The 18,192-nt window shown below is 33.7% G+C and overlaps 2 protein-coding genes across 4 annotated transcripts; one reads left to right on the forward strand and one right to left on the reverse strand.

Annotated features, from left to right (window-relative positions):
- On the forward strand, positions 756 to 12,072 carry LOC109333475 (DNA mismatch repair protein MSH4). Of its 2 annotated transcripts, XM_019568976.1 has the most exons (24): positions 756 to 964; positions 2,281 to 2,484; positions 2,592 to 2,627; positions 2,725 to 2,837; positions 3,672 to 3,717; positions 4,587 to 4,633; positions 5,532 to 5,639; positions 5,709 to 5,784; positions 6,123 to 6,195; positions 6,281 to 6,426; positions 6,722 to 6,807; positions 7,126 to 7,265; positions 7,376 to 7,515; positions 7,604 to 7,654; positions 8,186 to 8,249; positions 8,938 to 9,081; positions 9,165 to 9,232; positions 9,346 to 9,404; positions 9,892 to 10,048; positions 10,135 to 10,187; positions 10,725 to 10,823; positions 11,038 to 11,152; positions 11,223 to 11,345; positions 11,765 to 12,072. In XM_019568976.1, exons 1-24 carry the CDS (start codon positions 899 to 901, stop codon positions 11,933 to 11,935), a joined length of 2,385 nt encoding a protein of 794 aa, XP_019424521.1. In that variant the 5' UTR covers positions 756 to 898; the 3' UTR covers positions 11,936 to 12,072. The 2 variants fall into 2 exon arrangements, with proteins under 2 accessions (XP_019424521.1, XP_019424522.1); XM_019568977.1 differs by lacking the exons at positions 756 to 964; positions 2,592 to 2,627; positions 2,725 to 2,837 and having other exon boundaries at positions 2,374 to 2,484; positions 11,765 to 12,071.
- LOC109333138 (60S ribosomal protein L15-1-like) lies at positions 12,942 to 16,873 on the reverse strand. 2 transcript variants are annotated; one of them, XM_019568445.1, is made up of 4 exons: positions 16,792 to 16,873; positions 15,893 to 16,059; positions 15,448 to 15,645; positions 12,942 to 13,329 (listed from the first exon to the last, which is right to left on the reverse strand). In XM_019568445.1, the coding sequence occupies exons 1-4, from the start codon at positions 16,793 to 16,795 to the stop codon at positions 13,084 to 13,086; spliced, it is 615 nt and encodes a 204-aa protein (XP_019423990.1). In that variant the 5' UTR covers positions 16,796 to 16,873; the 3' UTR covers positions 12,942 to 13,083. The 2 variants fall into 2 exon arrangements, with proteins under 2 accessions (XP_019423990.1, XP_019423988.1); XM_019568443.1 differs by lacking the exons at positions 15,448 to 15,645; positions 15,893 to 16,059; positions 16,792 to 16,873 and adding exons at positions 13,429 to 13,626; positions 13,874 to 14,040; positions 14,773 to 14,853.

Genomic DNA, 18,192 nt, shown 5'->3' on the forward strand with positions numbered 1-18,192 from the left:
TTTCCTTGCAAACATTCCCAAACTAACCACGTTTTGCTGCCTGCATTGCTATTCCAGGAACACGGTTTCGATATAGAGTCACACGTAATGTGGAATTGAGGATGCACATTCGGTGTATGTGGATTTCTCAATAGTTTCGTTCAGAATGGATTAATAGGAGGCTTTAACAAATCTACAAGTTCGTTATAAATTTAATTGTAAATGCCAATTCCATAATACTAAATCTTGAAATTACTTTCATAACCTCTACAGAAACTTTCCGTTATTTTTAACGGATTAAATTAGATTGATACCTGAAATTTCACAAATCACTTATCACTTTTCTATTCCTATACAACCTCCTTTAATTGTGTAATTTTTTACAAAAAAATGTGATAAATGCAATTAAATTTAATACTCTTATACTATATCAGTGTGTAATGAAAAAAAATAGGAATTTGTATAAGTATATAAAAAGTAAGGAGTGATTTGTGTAATTTCGGTAGTATAATTTGGTGTTTTTAATATAAGTTCATTGTAAATTTATTTGTAAATGCTAATTCCATATACTGGATTTGGAATTCACTTTCATTACCACTCCGCAAACTTTCCGTTAGTTTTTAATTTACTATGGAATATGCAATAAGAAGTATCATTTTTTATATAAATAAATACAGGATTGTGAAAATAACTTGTATTGTTCAGTTTTCCTCTTTTTTTTAAAAAAAAAAATGAAGGCATTGTTTATTTAAGAGTTTAAAAAAAAAAGAATTTGCTTTAGAAATCGTAAATCACTTCTCAACGCAAAGTAGTTAAGAGTTTAGAAATTAATGTTCCCGCTCCAATTCGAACGTAACCGCGTCCCTATAAGTATCCCTCACACCGTGCGGCGCGGAAAGCTATCATTTGAAACCTGACGATGGAGGACGACGGTGGAGAGAGTTCGAGCTTCGTGATCGGTATAATCGAAAATAGAGCCAAAGAGGTTTCGATTTTAGATTTTTCTTTAACCGTTCTTCGATTTACTCTCTGAATGTGATAAAGCAAAATTCATCTTCGTGATCTCTTTTTCTCTTCAGTTCCTTTCCATTTTACTTCCGCTTCAAGTTTTCTGTTCGATATAGTAGATTATCAAACACCTTTCCGAATCATTTCGTGATCGTTTATACTGCGGTTTTGACTTTTGAATGTTCTTGACCTATGTAAATCTACACGTATTAGGAACTTAAATAAAGCAATAGCCAGGGACACATGTGTAGACTCGATTTCCAATTTGCAATGTCGTTAAGTGCAGTTGTTCAATATATACGATGTGTTATTAGAATTGTAGTTTAATTTCAATTCCACATGTTTAGTTATTTGTTTGAAGGACATGTGCCCGTGGATACTAGTTTTAGTTGATACGGAACGTGTTAAGTTTATGTATTCCGATTTTGTTTTAATTTGTATTCTTAATTCTTGCTGGTTGTTATGGTTTACGTCCATCTGTTACCAGCTAAGATTACGTACCATCTTTTGGTCCATATTTGCTAGTTTGCTACCATGGTAAATATTTAATGTTTGTACAAACTTAGGTTTGTTTTATGGTACCTACTTGTGGTGTTGTTTGCCAATAAGAATATAACATATAATGGTTCATCAACAATAACATTACACATATGCATTAAATATTACACATGTTTTGTTCTTTTTAGAAAATAGCACGGCAAGCATTTAAAGAATTGCACCAAAGTCTTGTTACTTAACATTTTTCACATTTTTCTTGTATTTGTGGCTATGGTAAAATATGACAAGTAATAATCAACCCCTAACCAGGTCTGTAGTGCCCTCCCATTCTCAGCTAGTTACTCCATGTCGTTCTTTCATTTCCCTTTTGAAATATGTAGACATAGGATTTGATTTTGGAAGAAGATATCTAATGCATCGGTTGTTACCAGAATGATCCTAAACTTGAAGCAAGTTAGACTGTAAACTGTTGTAAAGAATAAAAACATGTCTTCTACTAGCTAACTGCTTTGCGAAGAAACTTTTGGTTGTATCTTGTATGGGCTTAAGTAGTGTATTGAGGAAGATCATTGGTGTTGAATAATAATAATCAGACAAAGGAGCTTTATGTTGTATTATTTGGTTATCATAAAAAAAGAGGAAGGATACACCAGTTCAAAATCCCATGCTTTATTGAATTTAGAATTTTGAGGTTGTCTGGAGGAATTTCTTTACAATTTTTATTACAGATTTAAGGAACTGGTTTCAGATTAATGAATTTTATAGTGCCTAACTGGAATCAATCATCTGGGACAGGTTGGACTAGCTGCTTTTGATTTAAGGTCTGCTTCATTGCATCTGTCTCAATATATTGAAACTAGCAGTTGTTATCAAAACACAAGGACATTGCTGCATTTCTATGATCCAATTGTGATCATTATCCCTCCAGACAAGTTAGCATCCAATTCTACAGCAGCAGTTACAGAATTGGTTAATAGATTTTATGGTTCAGTCAAGAAGGTAATGTTCTATCCTTATCATTTCCTGTGGTTGTGCTTTCAATGCAAAATTAAGTGCAAGATGTCTGTCTATGAGGTTCTTTTTATTCAGAGTCCTTATTTATGCAGGTAGTACTGGCCCGTGGCTTTTTTGATGACACCAAGGTCCCATTATATACTGCCTTTATGTTGATTTCAAGATTTAGGATGTTGCTCTATTACATGTTTTTGGTCTTGATCTGACTGAAGTTTTGTACTTTAGGGCGCTATCTTAATAAAAAACCTAGCTGCCAAGGAGCCTTCAGCACTTGGTTTGGACACTTATTACAAGCAGTACTATCTCTGTCTGGCTGCTGCTGCCGCCACCATAAAGTGGTAATTCCACTACTTAGTTATTCTTGAAGTTGAATATGTAGAGATTACCTTGAATGTTGAAATTTGATTTATCATCAATTAGTAACTGCATCAAATTTCAAAAAACCCTAACTGTTTTAAATTTTCTCTTTATCGAATGGAATATTTAATATAATTCCCATGCATAAGAACAAACCTTATTCATGGTATTTACATAACACCCAATTTTTTTATTCCTAAGCAAGTGGCCGAGAGAGCCAATCCATGATTTATGTTTCCTCTTTTGTTTCCTTTCCATTTGTTTTGAAACATATTTTTGATTGATTTCAATTATTTTTCTACTGTTTCATCTGTGATCGAGATGTATGGATCCATGTGTTTATATAGATCCTGATCCTGTTCGCAGATTATGATTTTAACATCATCCAATAAATTCTGTATAAAACTATCAAAATCTCAAGCTCACTTGAGGACTGCAGTGAAATTCTACATTTATGCAAACCCGTCGCAATATATTAACTTGGAATAATTACCTTTCGGAACCTTGCATTCACCTGTGAAATCAGTAATTCTAAAATTTGACAATAGCCATTGTATCAGTGGTGATTCAAAATTTAGCCACTACATCCGTTTTATTTCTCGTGTTCATCTTACTGTGCTACAAGAGGCACTTAGCACCTGAATGTTAGTGCTGTGTGCATTATTTCCTTCTAAATTTCTACTGAACCAGTCACCTTTTTATGGATATTTTTTAAGGTTATGAAAACCAATATCGTGTACATGTTTATGCATATATTTATCCTCATTTTTGTACTGTTGATTGCCTGCAATTAAGTTTTGACTGTACTTGCATAGGATGGAAACAGAAAAGGGGGTTGTTGTTACCAATCACTCATTATCGGTACGTGTTCTGTAGTCACAAATATACCTTAATTTATTTTTTGGGATAAGTTACTCCCACCCCCCCAGTCAATATTGCTTATCTAGCATTGTACCAAAAAATAAAATAGAATGCTACCTACACAACTTTTGTATTTATAGCCCTCCACAACTATAAATGTTGTTCCCTTTGAGATTAAGTAGGGAAACCACGGGTGAAGTTGTACAAAGTTGGGAGAGGAAGAATCATACATCAATAGGTTGTATACGACTGCATCATGTAGATCTGCCCATATGCACATTCACTAATATTGTCACAATCTCAATCTAAAAGTAGTAAATAGAGTCATCTCTTTCCTGGCATTTGAGATTACTCATGGCCCACACATATTGAAATATTAGAAAAAAACCAAGATGCATAGATATCTTTTTCGAATGGGCAAAACCCATATGTGATTTGTGAAGTATAAAAGAAGTTCCGTTTTTATTCTGGAGTAAATAAATTTCAAATTGGAAAAGGGTGTTGAGGGTGTAATTTTTATTTGATTCATAATGCAATTTAATAAGTTCCTGTGGCAGTATCCTATTTCGGCCCTTTGCCATATCTTTGAAACATTCCATTGCAGTGCTTCAATTATATTCAGTTCTCATGCACACTCGTCCTTTATGATATTTCTAAACCTTTGAAGTTTTTCTGCAAGTGTTTACATTGTAAACTACCAATCGTTGTCTGACATTCATTGGGTCACTAATTCCTCAGGACTGCAACATCCAAAGTCTAATACTTTAACCACAAAATTCCCATGTCTATTTTTAGATTAAAAAAATTCTACACTTACTGCATTGAGGACTGAGTTCCTCATTTTTTCCTTTGCATTTTCACTATCTCAGGTCACCTTTAATGGATCATTTGATCACATGAATATTGATGTGACCAGGTACGCTCCTGCTCTTCTGAGCTGATAGATGCTCTTTATTTGTGATACGTTATATAGAAGTCAAAACCCCAAGGGAGAGGGGAATAAACAGACTGGAATTCCTTTCCTTTTCCTTAAAAGGGCCAATGTAAAACTTTTAGGAGCCTATGAAGACTTAGTCTGGTCTTCTTTATTTTATATTCTCCGTGTTGGCAATTTTCCCATTCCCCTGCCATCATCTTTCTTCCGCTTTTCGTACTCTCATGTGGCCTATTTTCCTGTTGAAGATAGAGCCAGTTTTTTGCACTCTTCATTATTACTATAATTTCATAGAGAAATTTTAGAAAATATTGCAAAGCATGTTTCAATTATTAATGATGATTCTGAAGTGTTAAATTGTCTCCTTCTTGATACAAAAAGGAGCCAATCTTTTAAATAAGAAATAAAATTGTATATGATGACATCTGACAGGGAAACTTATATAGGTAATGCTTTTGAAAATTATATGAAGTCTTTAATTCTAAAAGAAACTCTAGCTAAGAGGTTAGTGCCAAGGAAACTTATCAGCACATTAAACATTAATTATATTTTGATCTACAAATATTTCGCAAAATCACTATATCTTTCTAAATTTTGTGAAAACAATGTTTACAACCTGCACATGTAAAAACCAATCAACAATTGATTGATTAAGGTTAATGTTACATAAAATGTTTCTTTTAAGTAGATGAACACATTAAAAAATGAATGCCCTAGACTTTATGGTAACTGAAAGGACTGATTGCCCTTTCTGATTGAAAATAGAATTTATTTTTGTAAGATATTTTTTCCTGTAATAAAAATTTGGATATGAAATCCAGTTTAATTTTCATGTAGCGTCTGTTTAGTCTATGCTAATTGATTTTGTGGCTAATGGAAGTGTCCAAAATTTGGAAATTATTGAGCCATTTCATTCTGCCCTACTGGGAACTTGCAACAAGAAGAGAAGTCTGTTTCACATGCTCAAGACAACTAAAACTATCGGAGGGTATGTATGATCAACACAAGTTTCGTAATGCTGCATTTAGCTATTTGACATTGTCTTTGTTTCCACCAGGACTAGGCTTCTTCGTGCCAATCTGTTGCAGCCTCTAAAAGACATTGAAACTATCAATGCTCGCCTTGATTGTCTGGTCAGTGTGTCCGTTACATTGATTCAACTCTCTTCTCAGCTATTTCATATGTTCCTCATTAGTTGGATGAGTTACTTTCTTTCCCAGCCTCTCAGTTTCTTTACCATTTCCCCCATTTGTGCAAGTCCACCCTTATTATAGATTTCTGTTCTCATGTTATCCTTTGTCACCCTTCAGTTCTCTGGTCTGAATCTTAGAACTTGGGTATTTTTATAGACTATCTGAACTCATGATTTTGTTCTGATTTAAATTTTAAACTCGAACACTACCTCATAGAGTTTCTAAGAGTATTCTTTATGTTGATTATTTATTACTCGCCCTCTAATATTTCATTTTAGGATGAATTGATGAGCAATGAACAACTATTTTTCGGCCTATGTCAGGTTTTGCGTAAATTTCCAAAGGAGACTGGTAAGTAGTTGAAGGGATCAATAGTCTTTAAGAAGTTTACACACCTTTGGTAGTAATCCAGAACTGTTTGGTTCTCTTAACTCAGATAGAGTATTATGCCACTTCTGCTTTAAGCCAAAGAAAGTTACTAATGAAGCCTTGGCAATTGATCATGCTAAAAAGAGTCAGGTGCTTGTATCAAGTGTTATTCTCCTTAAAACTGCTTTGGACGCTTTTCCTTTACTTTCTAAGGTACTCCCCCTCTCTCTATCAAACACTCGTGCACACAAATGAGTAAGAGGCAATGTGGCGCTATAGAGCTCCCGTTATGTGCAGCAGTGCATAGTCCATGGAAGGGTCAGACTCTGGACCCACTATGAGTGTCTATAGTAGGTTGCCTTACCTTGCATTTTCAAGTGGCTGATTGAACGACTCAAGCCTATGACCTAGTGTGGCTACAACTTTAATTGTGGCACCAAGGCTCCCCATCTCCTAAAGTCATCATTTTTTTAAAGTTACAAGTAATCCCTTGTGATAAACATATCAGGTGCTTAAGGATGCAAAAAGTTTCCTCCTTTCAAATATCTACAAGTCAGTATGTGAAAATGAGAAATATGATCTTATTAAGAAAAGGTATGCTATGGTTTCTTTTTGCCTATGAGCATATTATAATGGGACCTGACTACAATAGTTCCTAATTAATATGAAGTCCTCCATCCTATTTCACTGCCCAACTACATACACAATAGAAAATAGTCAATCTCGAGTCTAAAACAGTCTATAGAAAGCTTCAGATCTATCTGGTCACATGACATTGGCAAAGTAAAATATTTGCCAGACAATACACTAACTGATTAGAAGAATAAAAGTTTATATGTTGTAAGAACATTTTGTTTCAACTTAGACAATATGACTATCAACTCATGTCTTTAGGAGTTACTTTTGTTTCAGGATAGTGACGGTTATTGATGAAGATGTGCTTCATGCACGGGTACCTTTTGTTGCTTGCACTCAACAATGTTTTGCTGTTAAGGCTGGGATTGATGGTCTATTGGATATTTCACGAAGATCATTTTGTGACACCAGTGAAGGTTTTTAAACTTGCTTGCTTCAGTTTTCATTCTTGTCAACCGTGTAACCTTTCTTGGAATGCATCATACCATATGAGGATTTCCTATAGCATTTGGTGTTACATTCTCAGCTATCCACAATCTAGCAAACAAATATCGGGAGGATTTCAAGTTGCCCAATTTAAAGCTAATCTTTAAAAACAGGCAGGGATTCCACTTTGTGATACCACAGAAAAATATTCAAGGAAACCTTCCAAACAAGTTCATTCAGGTTAGGGATTATGGTTTCTGCTGCTATATTTTTACCCTTTTAAAGGTTCCGGTTTTCCCTGAACCTTGTTTCTTGTGACTTATATTAGGTAGTAAAACATGGGCACAACATTCACTGCTCAACCTTGGAACTTGCATCAGTGAGTAATTTGATCATTTGGATTTCATACACACGAGTTATATTCAACTTACAATAATGGTGAAGTGATAATCTGTAAGCATGATTGAAATTGTACTTGTTTGACAACATATTTGGTTAGAGTTCTACTTGTGTAAAGGATTTATTGTGTGTGCATTGAAGTTTGATGGGACCATGGTCAGGCCAACTCCTTTGTTCCAAATAATCACTTCTGATGGACGAATACCAGAGAGGAAAACAATCCTTCTGTTCCATCTGCCTCCTGTCAGTTTATTGAGATTTTTTGTTATATAATATAAGACAGCTCATATGCCATCGATGATTATAAGTTCTCAGTCACGTTGTCATTGATTAGGGCTTTTCAACAGTGAAATTATCCTTTCTTGGATGTCCCAAAAGTATTTTTCGACCAGAAAAATATTGACGTATAAAATGCAACCATCTTTTTTCATTTTTTAGTGCACTTCTTTCATTAGAAGCTTGTCTCGGCTCTTAAAACTCTGTTTTTCTTTTATTGTAATGAAATTTGCAGTTGAATGCTAGAAATAAATCTGCATCTGCGGACTGCTTTACAAGAACAGAGGTTTGCCTAGAAGGTAGTTCTAAGTGTGCTGCCACCTGCCATTACAAACTTTCACATGCTTCATGTTTACTCTGTTGATCTTTGCATAGGTTACACAACTCACTTTGACGTTGGCAAGTTCCGAGAAATGAAACTACTGAGACCATTTTATGATTTGGATAAGTCTGGTTATTGCTTATGTTTATTAATGGAATTTAGACAGGAAATGCCAGTTAGCATGGTAGTCTTCATGAGAAATTATGAGAGATTCAGCTTATTGAAATTGGAGTCCTACTTAACTAAAGTACTAATGTTTTGTTTATGCATATTTCTTGTGTTAACACGATCTAAAGTCTGAACAGTCTATTTATCTGTTTGTTTAGCTAGTAATTTACCTGGAAGAATTATATTAGGGATTTAACTCTAGTATTTGCTCTTATCTGTTGGGTTTGTGAACGGGTAGTTTTTCCTCTTAAAAACATTTGCATCAGAAAAAGGTGAAATTCAACATATTATTTTATTTCCTTCTCTCCATTTCCTTTTTTTGTTTCATCCTCTGTGAACTGAATATTCTTGGCAGTGAACTAAATGTTTTTCATCCTGTGTATTTATTTTGGTAAAATAACTGTGTTGGGTAATGAAGACGTTTTATTAGCAGTCTAAAAGTATTTAATTCAAGCTTACGGGACTAAACTGATTTATTTAACTTGTATTTTTTACAGAACTTATGGATGCCATTCGTGAGAATGTCTCTGTGTTGACACTGCTTGCTGAGGCCTTGTGCTTGTTGGATATGATTGTGAATTCATTTGCTCAGATGATATCCACTAAGCCTGTTGATCGATATGTAAGACCAGAATTTACCGGTAAGAAAACTGGTAGAAGTTCTGTACCACTTTTGTAGTATGATAAACAAAACTGTTGATTGATATTTTATTTTATTTGCTAGAGAATGGGCCAATGGCAATTGATTCTGGTAGACACCCAATCCTAGAGAGCATACATGAGGATTTCATTGTATGTGATGAGTATATCCAATAATCATTTTATAACTCCAGCCTCCCCCAACAAACATGCCATACATTTTTTATGCACTATCTTTTTTAGTAAATTAATATTTTTCTCTGTAGGCCAATAATCTATTTCTGTCTGAAGCTGCAAATATGGTGATTGTAACAGGCCCCAATATGTAAGAAATTTCTGTTTCGCGGACTTCAAATGTTTTATAAAGGATGACTGATGACAGAAATAGTAAAATTCCAGATGAGTTTTAAGTTTTAACTATTATGAATCATGACTAAATGCTTTTAGAAAGAATAAGGAACCATTTAAGGACTTATTAGTGATGCAAATAACACAATAATCGGCAAATGAAGCACCAAGGAGACAATGATTTTTATTGGGAATGTCTCAGATGAGTATGTTGCTATAAAAATTCCAAAAAACTATATAAGTTTATGCTAGACTTGACTCTGACAAGAACATGTCTGGTGCATTTTTCTTTGGACAATAAGTTACTTGGCATCGGTCATTAAATTTAATGTGTGCTTCTGACATGGTTCTTTAGTGAACTGCAACAGTTTATTTGTTTTATTTTTCCAATTTTTTCGGTGCTACCTATTTTACATGAAGCATAGCTAGTTTGGGGATTTATTTTCTACATTCCTTGCCCCCAGGAGTGGAAAGAGTACCTATCTTCAACAAGTGTGTCTCATAGTAATACTTGCTCAAGTTGGGTGTTATGTTCCGGCTCGCTTCTCTACTCTTAGGGTAGTTGATCGTTTGTTTACAAGGATGGGTGCAGTTGATAATCTTGAATCAAACTCTAGTACAGTATGATTTCTAGCACATGTTTCAGGCTATTTAATTATGTCCTGATCATGTTGTTTAAAATTATATCGGGTTATTTGGATGTGTAGTTCATGACAGAGATGAAGGAGACAGCTTTTATCATGCAGAATGTCTCAGAAAGGTAATGCACCTTTGATCTTCTTCACTCTAGGTTCTATACCAGAAACCAATCATTTATATCACAGATTCATTATCGCATTAAGAATCATTCTCTGCTTTGTAACCTCCAAAATGAAATGGAAAAAGAAAAAAAGTGTTATAGTAATTACATGAGCCTCACTGCAATATTAAGGTTATTTGTCTTGTCACTTGAATGCTATAAACTTAAATTTCAAAAGCAACAATTTGTATATATCTATCATCCTCATACCCACTGGTTTGGAGCCTTATGCATTAGACCACCCTTTTTATAGCAACAATTATGTTATATACCCCTTTCACTCCTATTTTTATTTATTTATCACATCTTGCATTTTTAATGTTATATAGTACGGACATATCTAATCTAGCTGATCCCACTTTGTGGGACTAAGAATTCGTTGTTGGTGTAGATATCAATCTAAATCAATTCAGTTGACTGAATTATTACACAGAAATATCAGAATTTGAGTAATAAGACACATCACAGTTTTTTTTCTAAATACTCTGTTCGATACAGGAGTCTGATTGTTATGGATGAACTCGGGAGGGCTACTTCGTCCTCTGATGGATTTGCAATGGCATGGAGTTGCTGCGAGCATCTATTGTCACTTAAAGCGTAACTGTTACTTGATTTTCACCTACCAGTAGCCATTTAGTAACTTAAGTGACATGGACTTTGTATAACTAAGAAACCGAATGTTTTAGCTCAATCTTCAAACTTGTCTTAGTATAGAGCTTTCATCAACCATCATAAGAACTTGTCTTATTTTTTATCTTTTGCTAATGTAATCGATTTTTTCTCTTGAGTTTTTTTTAACCCCTTCCTTCAGGTATACCATATTTGCCACTCACATGGAGAACTTATCGCAACTAGCAACAATGTATCCCAACGTCAAAATTCTTCACTTTCATGTTGACTTAAAAAACAACCATATAGATTTCAAGGTGGTACCTCTACATATTTTGTTCTTATGTTGGGATGATTATCTGCGAACTGAAATTCTGCTTTACTTAGTTTCAACTTAAGGAAGGACCAAGACATGTCCCGCATTATGGCCTTCTATTAGCAGAAGCAGCAGGATTACCAAGTTCGGTTATTGAGACAGCCAGAATGGTCACATCCAGAATAGCAGAAAAGGTTATCATAACCACACAACTTCTCAAAAATAGGGTTTTAATTTAAATTGTTTACATTTTTTTAGTTCTCAGTTTTCTTAGTTATTGACAATAATCAAGCCTGAGCCCATAAATTCAAAACACTCCAGGTGAAAATTCAATTCCCACTATTTTCATAAACAGCAGTCTACAGAGAATCTAAGTGCTTAAATTTTAAAAGGTTTTAAGTACTTCAATGAAACTTTGTACTCGAACATAGGATGTTTATAAAGTGTGAACAGACTCCGGCCTGGTGAGTTTTGGTGCAATAATAAGGTACTAAAGATGTTTATCTTGTAACTTGAAGATCACGTGGAAACAACAATATGAATATACAGCTAAACATAATGGATGTTATTGACCAGTTTCTAACATAGGATATTCATTTGCTGTTATCATTAGGAGGTAAAAAGGATGGGAGTTAACTGCTTGCAGTATCATTCGGTACAGAAGTATTACCATGTTTCACAACGCTTGTTATGCCTAAAATATTCCAATCAAGATGAGGATACAATTCGACAAGCGTTGCAGAATCTTAAGGAATGGTACACCAAGGAAAATATTCAGAGTTAGCTTCAGAGATACAGGAAAATTTAGAGTTGGCTTCCACAAAAAATCTTTTCTATTAGCCTGATAGTTCTTTGTTATTCCATCTGCTACATTAGTGAGTACATTACTTTTCCTTTGTTTACACTAGAATTTGTCTAATGTATACCTGTTCATGAGAAATGTGTTTAGGAATATGCTTTACACATTTTGTTTGTTTTCTACGTTTTTGGAGTTTGCAAAAATATAGTTCCGCAAAAAAGGTTCAATCTGTATCTCTTACATTAATTAAACTTACAATTTCTTTGTCAGAGTCCTAGTCCATTATTATAGCAACAATGGAAATCCAGAGAAAATTAGAAAAAGAATACCACCCCTAAATAGAAACATTGGCTTTCAAAGTGCTATATAGACATGATGGTATTCTGTGTTCAGGTTGATAACACTCAAATAAATGCACGCGGAGTTGCGGACATTGTGAAAGGTCTGTGACTGGGAGATTTACGGAAGCGAGTTTGGCGGAGATAAGAGCGTGAGAGGTGAACACAAGGAAAAAATGAGGGTGTTTGGAAAATTAAAAGTAAAGTTTGATTACTAAATTTGAATGGTCTAATTAATAAAAAAAGATTTAAATGGATAGATCATTTACAAAAAGTTTTCAAAACTGAAATAAATGGATAGATCATTTACAAAAAGTTTTCAAAACTGAAATAAAACTTTAGATAACTTTTTATTATGTACCAAGTAATAGATTGTTGTTCGTTGCCATTGATTATTGACAATTAGGGAAACAACATGCAACTGAATTTTAACACTTAAATTAAAATATCACAAGAAATGACGACAGATTTTCCTTTGCCGAAAATAATAATAATAATAGCTCTTAAGAAAATTACAATTACTTTTGAAATAATAAATAATCCCGTACTTTTTAATTTAACAACCAAAACATTTTGCCAAGTGGTGAAAACATCTTCTGCGAAAAAACCCACAAGTAATAAAAATAGATAAAGCAAGCAAATCCAAACATGCGAGCAATCAAAAAGAGCACAATCAAAACTCAACAATTTATAGAGACTTGACACTCGTTCAAAACTCAATAATTTCAAGTAAAAACAACAAACACTGTCTTGAAATAAGTATCCAGAGAATGTAAAAAAATAACAGCAGCAAACTTAACGATAACGGCGGAGGGAAAGGGTGTTGTTTCTCTTCCATGTAGCCCTGCGGGATGGACGATTCTTGTGGTAACGGTGTCCTTTGCCCCTTAAACCTCTGTTGGACTTACCAGCAGAAGTGAGACCACGCAGCTCCCTGTGTTTGTGCACTGGATTGACAAGCCAGTTGATTCTTGGATCATTTCTAATGGCAGCATGAGCAACATCCACCAAAATTATCTCAAAGTATTTGTAAGTGGAATCCTGAAAAAACATATTCCGGTACGAGAATAAGCATGTGATCCACAACTACATGACGCAGGCGGCAGGCTTCAAATTAACATAAGTAATATAATAGTATACCTCATTGACCCAGTAAGAATTGAGGACCCTAAGGCCACCAAGTTTCCTACCAGCACGCTCCTCAGCAACTGACCTCTTCGAACGCTGAAACTTGAGTTGAGTAACTCCCTGGTTTGTGGGTTTACCATAGACAATACCTTTGGGAACTGGTCTCTTCCTGCCACCCCTCCGAACGCGAACACGGTAAACAACATAACCCTAGAAAGTGATCACAATCATTACTAAACCATAACAAATGAGGCAAGGACAAGCAGCTCAACAAGGGCATACCAGTTATGCAATTATACAGCTATGTATTTATCGAAAGGTATAACCGGCTATGCAATTACTAAACCATTACAAGATCACTGCAAAATAAATGGTATACCTCTAGCAGAGGAAAAAGATGTGTACAAGCCCACAAGAAACAAATTATGAGAGAAGAAACAGAAGAAAAATGTCTTACTTGCTTAGCTTTGTAACCCAAACGACGAGCCTTGTCCGGGCGAGTAGGCCTTGTCAGGCGAACAATGGAAGGTTGCTGCCTATACTCCCAGCACCTTACTCGCTGCAAGAATCGCATGACATCGGACTGTTTCTTGCGCCAAAGCTCAGAGACATACTTATAGGCACCTATTGTCAATCAGAACAACAAAACAAAATCAAACATTATATCAAAGTAAAACAAAAAATTGATGCATAGTTAATGTATCAAAATGCTTAATAGAATGCATAATAAATTGGTTCGCCAAATAATAATTGGGCATTGTACTTTTAAACAACTACGCAAGTACGCATGACATTAGCTTTCAAAAATTTAATAGTACTCCAGATTCTGAAATCTAACAAAATAGAAGTAGGTTCTCCAAGCTGAGTAAGAATTGCATGGTACATGCCAGTGAAAAGCAATAACATTTCAACCACCACGAAAATAGAACACAAAAATGACATTGGTCTATTTAAAAAATGAAAAATATATATTTAAAACTATGATCCCAAAAACAAATCTTAGTGCTAGTTGAAGACAGAAAACTATTTTTTCTTATTATGGCTTTTACACTAAAACCCTGAACCCTCTTAAGGTTGCAAATCAAAATAAAGAAGCATAAGTTAGCTTATAATTCATATCAGCTTATCATATACCAAAATGAATTTTCAGCTAAGTCGACAGCTTATTACTCTATTATTACATTAGTTGATAGACAAATTATGAATCCAAATTTAATCTACGAATAAAGAATTAAAAAACAAAGAATGCTTTATATTAAAAATGCATATCAAATTAAAACGAATAGATTGATGAATGGAACTAAAAAACGGAAAACAGAACATAACAAGAGATTGAAAGAGTGAGAGACACAGTACCCATTGCGCAGTCACGTAAGTTGAAGCTCAACGCACCAAATAAGAGAAAGGTAGGGTTTGTATGTGTTACTACATTTTATAGAAGCGCCACTATTTAATGGGCTTCTAACATGTCTTTGGGCTGGGCCCATGCTTTCTGTTTTTCTTCACTAACTAGTAACTTTTAAATTAGGTTAACACAATTATTATTATTTAATTAAAATAAAATAAAAACAATACATAAGTTTTTTATGTTTGTTTTTGTTAGAGGGTAGGAGGGAAAGAGAATGCTTTATAGTTATTAAATATACTTGTAAAATAATTTTACTTTTTTTTTATTATTTTTCTCTTCAAAAATCAATTCGTAAATAAAACCCTCATTATAAAACTTTTAAGGAGGAGATGAGTGTAGAAAGTATAGCTACTAAATTTCTACTTTTAAATTATTTTTATTTTTAATTTACTTTCATAAGTTTTTTGCTTTATTTTGGTCTTATCAAATCATTTTTCATAAGTTGCTGAGCCAGGTTCAAATTTTTAAATGGCAGCATGAGCAACATCCACCAAAATTATCTCAAAGTATTTGTAAGTGGAATCCTGAAAAAACATATTCCGGTACGAGAATAAGCATGTGATCCACAACTACATGACGCAGGCGGCAGGCTTCAAATTAACATAAGTAATATAATAGTATACCTCATTGACCCAGTAAGAATTGAGGACCCTAAGGCCACCAAGTTTCCTACCAGCACGCTCCTCAGCAACTGACCTCTTCGAACGCTGAAACTTGAGTTGAGTAACTCCCTGGTTTGTGGGTTTACCATAGACAATACCTTTGGGAACTGGTCTCTTCCTGCCACCCCTCCGAACGCGAACACGGTAAACAACATAACCCTAGAAAGTGATCACAATCATTACTAAACCATAACAAATGAGGCAAGGACAAGCAGCTCAACAAGGGCATACCAGTTATGCAATTATACAGCTATGTATTTATCGAAAGGTATAACCGGCTATGCAATTACTAAACCATTACAAGATCACTGCAAAATAAATGGTATACCTCTAGCAGAGGAAAAAGATGTGTACAAGCCCACAAGAAACAAATTATGAGAGAAGAAACAGAAGAAAAATGTCTTACTTGCTTAGCTTTGTAACCCAAACGACGAGCCTTGTCCGGGCGAGTAGGCCTTGTCAGGCGAACAATGGAAGGTTGCTGCCTATACTCCCAGCACCTTACTCGCTGCAAGAATCGCATGACATCGGACTGTTTCTTGCGCCAAAGCTCAGAGACATACTTATAGGCACCTATTGTCAATCAGAACAACAAAACAAAATCAAACATTATATCAAAGTAAAACAAAAAATTGATGCATAGTTAATGTATCAAAATGCTTAATAGAATGCATAATAAATTGGTTCGCCAAATAATAATTGGGCATTGTACTTTTAAACAACTACGCAAGTACGCATGACATTAGCTTTCAAAAATTTAATAGTACTCCAGATTCTGAAATCTAACAAAATAGAAGTAGGTTCTCCAAGCTGAGTAAGAATTGCATGGTACATGCCAGTGAAAAGCAATAACATTTCAACCACCACGAAAATAGAACACAAAAATGACATTGGTCTATTTAAAAAATGAAAAATATATATTTAAAACTATGATCCCAAAAACAAATCTTAGTGCTAGTTGAAGACAGAAAACTATTTTTTCTTATTATGGCTTTTACACTAAAACCCTGAACCCTCTTAAGGTTGCAAATCAAAATAAAGAAGCATAAGTTAGCTTATAATTCATATCAGCTTATCATATACCAAAATGAATTTTCAGCTAAGTCGACAGCTTATTACTCTATTATTACATTAGTTGATAGACAAATTATGAATCCAAATTTAATCTACGAATAAAGAATTAAAAAACAAAGAATGCTTTATATTAAAAATGCATATCAAATTAAAACGAATAGATTGATGAATGGAACTAAAAAACGGAAAACAGAACATAACAAGAGATTGAAAGAGTGAGAGACACAGTACCCATTGCGCAGTCACGTAAGTTGAAGCTCAACGCACCAAATAAGAGAAAGGTAGGGTTTGTATGTGTTACTACATTTTATAGAAGCGCCACTATTTAATGGGCTTCTAACATGTCTTTGGGCTGGGCCCATGCTTTCTGTTTTTCTTCACTAACTAGTAACTTTTAAATTAGGTTAACACAATTATTATTATTTAATTAAAATAAAATAAAAACAATACATAAGTTTTTTATGTTTGTTTTTGTTAGAGGGTAGGAGGGAAAGAGAATGCTTTATAGTTATTAAATATACTTGTAAAATAATTTTACTTTTTTTTTATTATTTTTCTCTTCAAAAATCAATTCGTAAATAAAACCCTCATTATAAAACTTTTAAGGAGGAGATGAGTGTAGAAAGTATAGCTACTAAATTTCTACTTTTAAATTATTTTTATTTTTAATTTACTTTCATAAGTTTTTTGCTTTATTTTGGTCTTATCAAATCATTTTTCATAAGTTGCTGAGCCAGGTTCAAATTTTTAGTATTGCTGATGTCATTAAATTCATGATGAAAAGTTGTGATAATTTTTAGTTAATTTTGTAAAATTCTATAGTTAAAAGATAATTTAAAGCAATAAAAGTGTAAAACTATCTGAAAATAAAACTTATTGGACAAAATTTAAAATATAAATAAATTTATTAACAAATTTAAAAAAAAAAGATAATTCAAAATCCCAAACAAATTTCTACGATTGTACTCAAAATCTTATTTATCCTTTTCCTACAGTTTTATTAACACTTCTGTATAATAGTGTTAATAAATTTCCTCCTATCAACATCCAAATTTAATATCCTCTACAGTCTAGCATTTCATTATTGCTTAAATATTGGTTGAATATACTTATAAAAGTCATCCGGAATAATTGAATCATTCATAGGACCATTTCATGCATGTTCATACAACTTTATGATGTTCACTGTAATTAAAAGCATCATCAAGTGCAATTGCATCACAAGGAATGTAACCACACATATCATATTAAATCATCGGTCTTAAATGTAATAAAAAATGTTACACAAGAAACTCACATAGATTTTAAAAAAAATTAGGACAAAGTATTGCAGCTAGTGGAAAGAAAATCACCCATATGGTTATGAAGAAGAAACAAAGTATAAATGCACCCATATGCTTATGAAAAAGAAACAAAGTATAAATGCTGCACAGAATTTCTAATTGTTGCTTCATCCCTTTTCCAGGTATGTTTTGCTGCTACTACTCAATAAATATAGAATGAACAATTGAGTTAGACATATACACCACAAATCTCTTGAATTAACAATAGAGTTTTACATTTTGTTTGGGCTCCTTTCATGAAAAATAAGTGTGGGGTACAAATGTGTGACTCTAGGATTGTTTACTAAGA

The sequence above is a fragment of the Lupinus angustifolius genome, chromosome LG18 (assembly GCF_001865875.1).
Source record: "Lupinus angustifolius cultivar Tanjil chromosome LG18, LupAngTanjil_v1.0, whole genome shotgun sequence".
Classification (NCBI taxonomy): domain Eukaryota; kingdom Viridiplantae; phylum Streptophyta; class Magnoliopsida; order Fabales; family Fabaceae; genus Lupinus; species Lupinus angustifolius.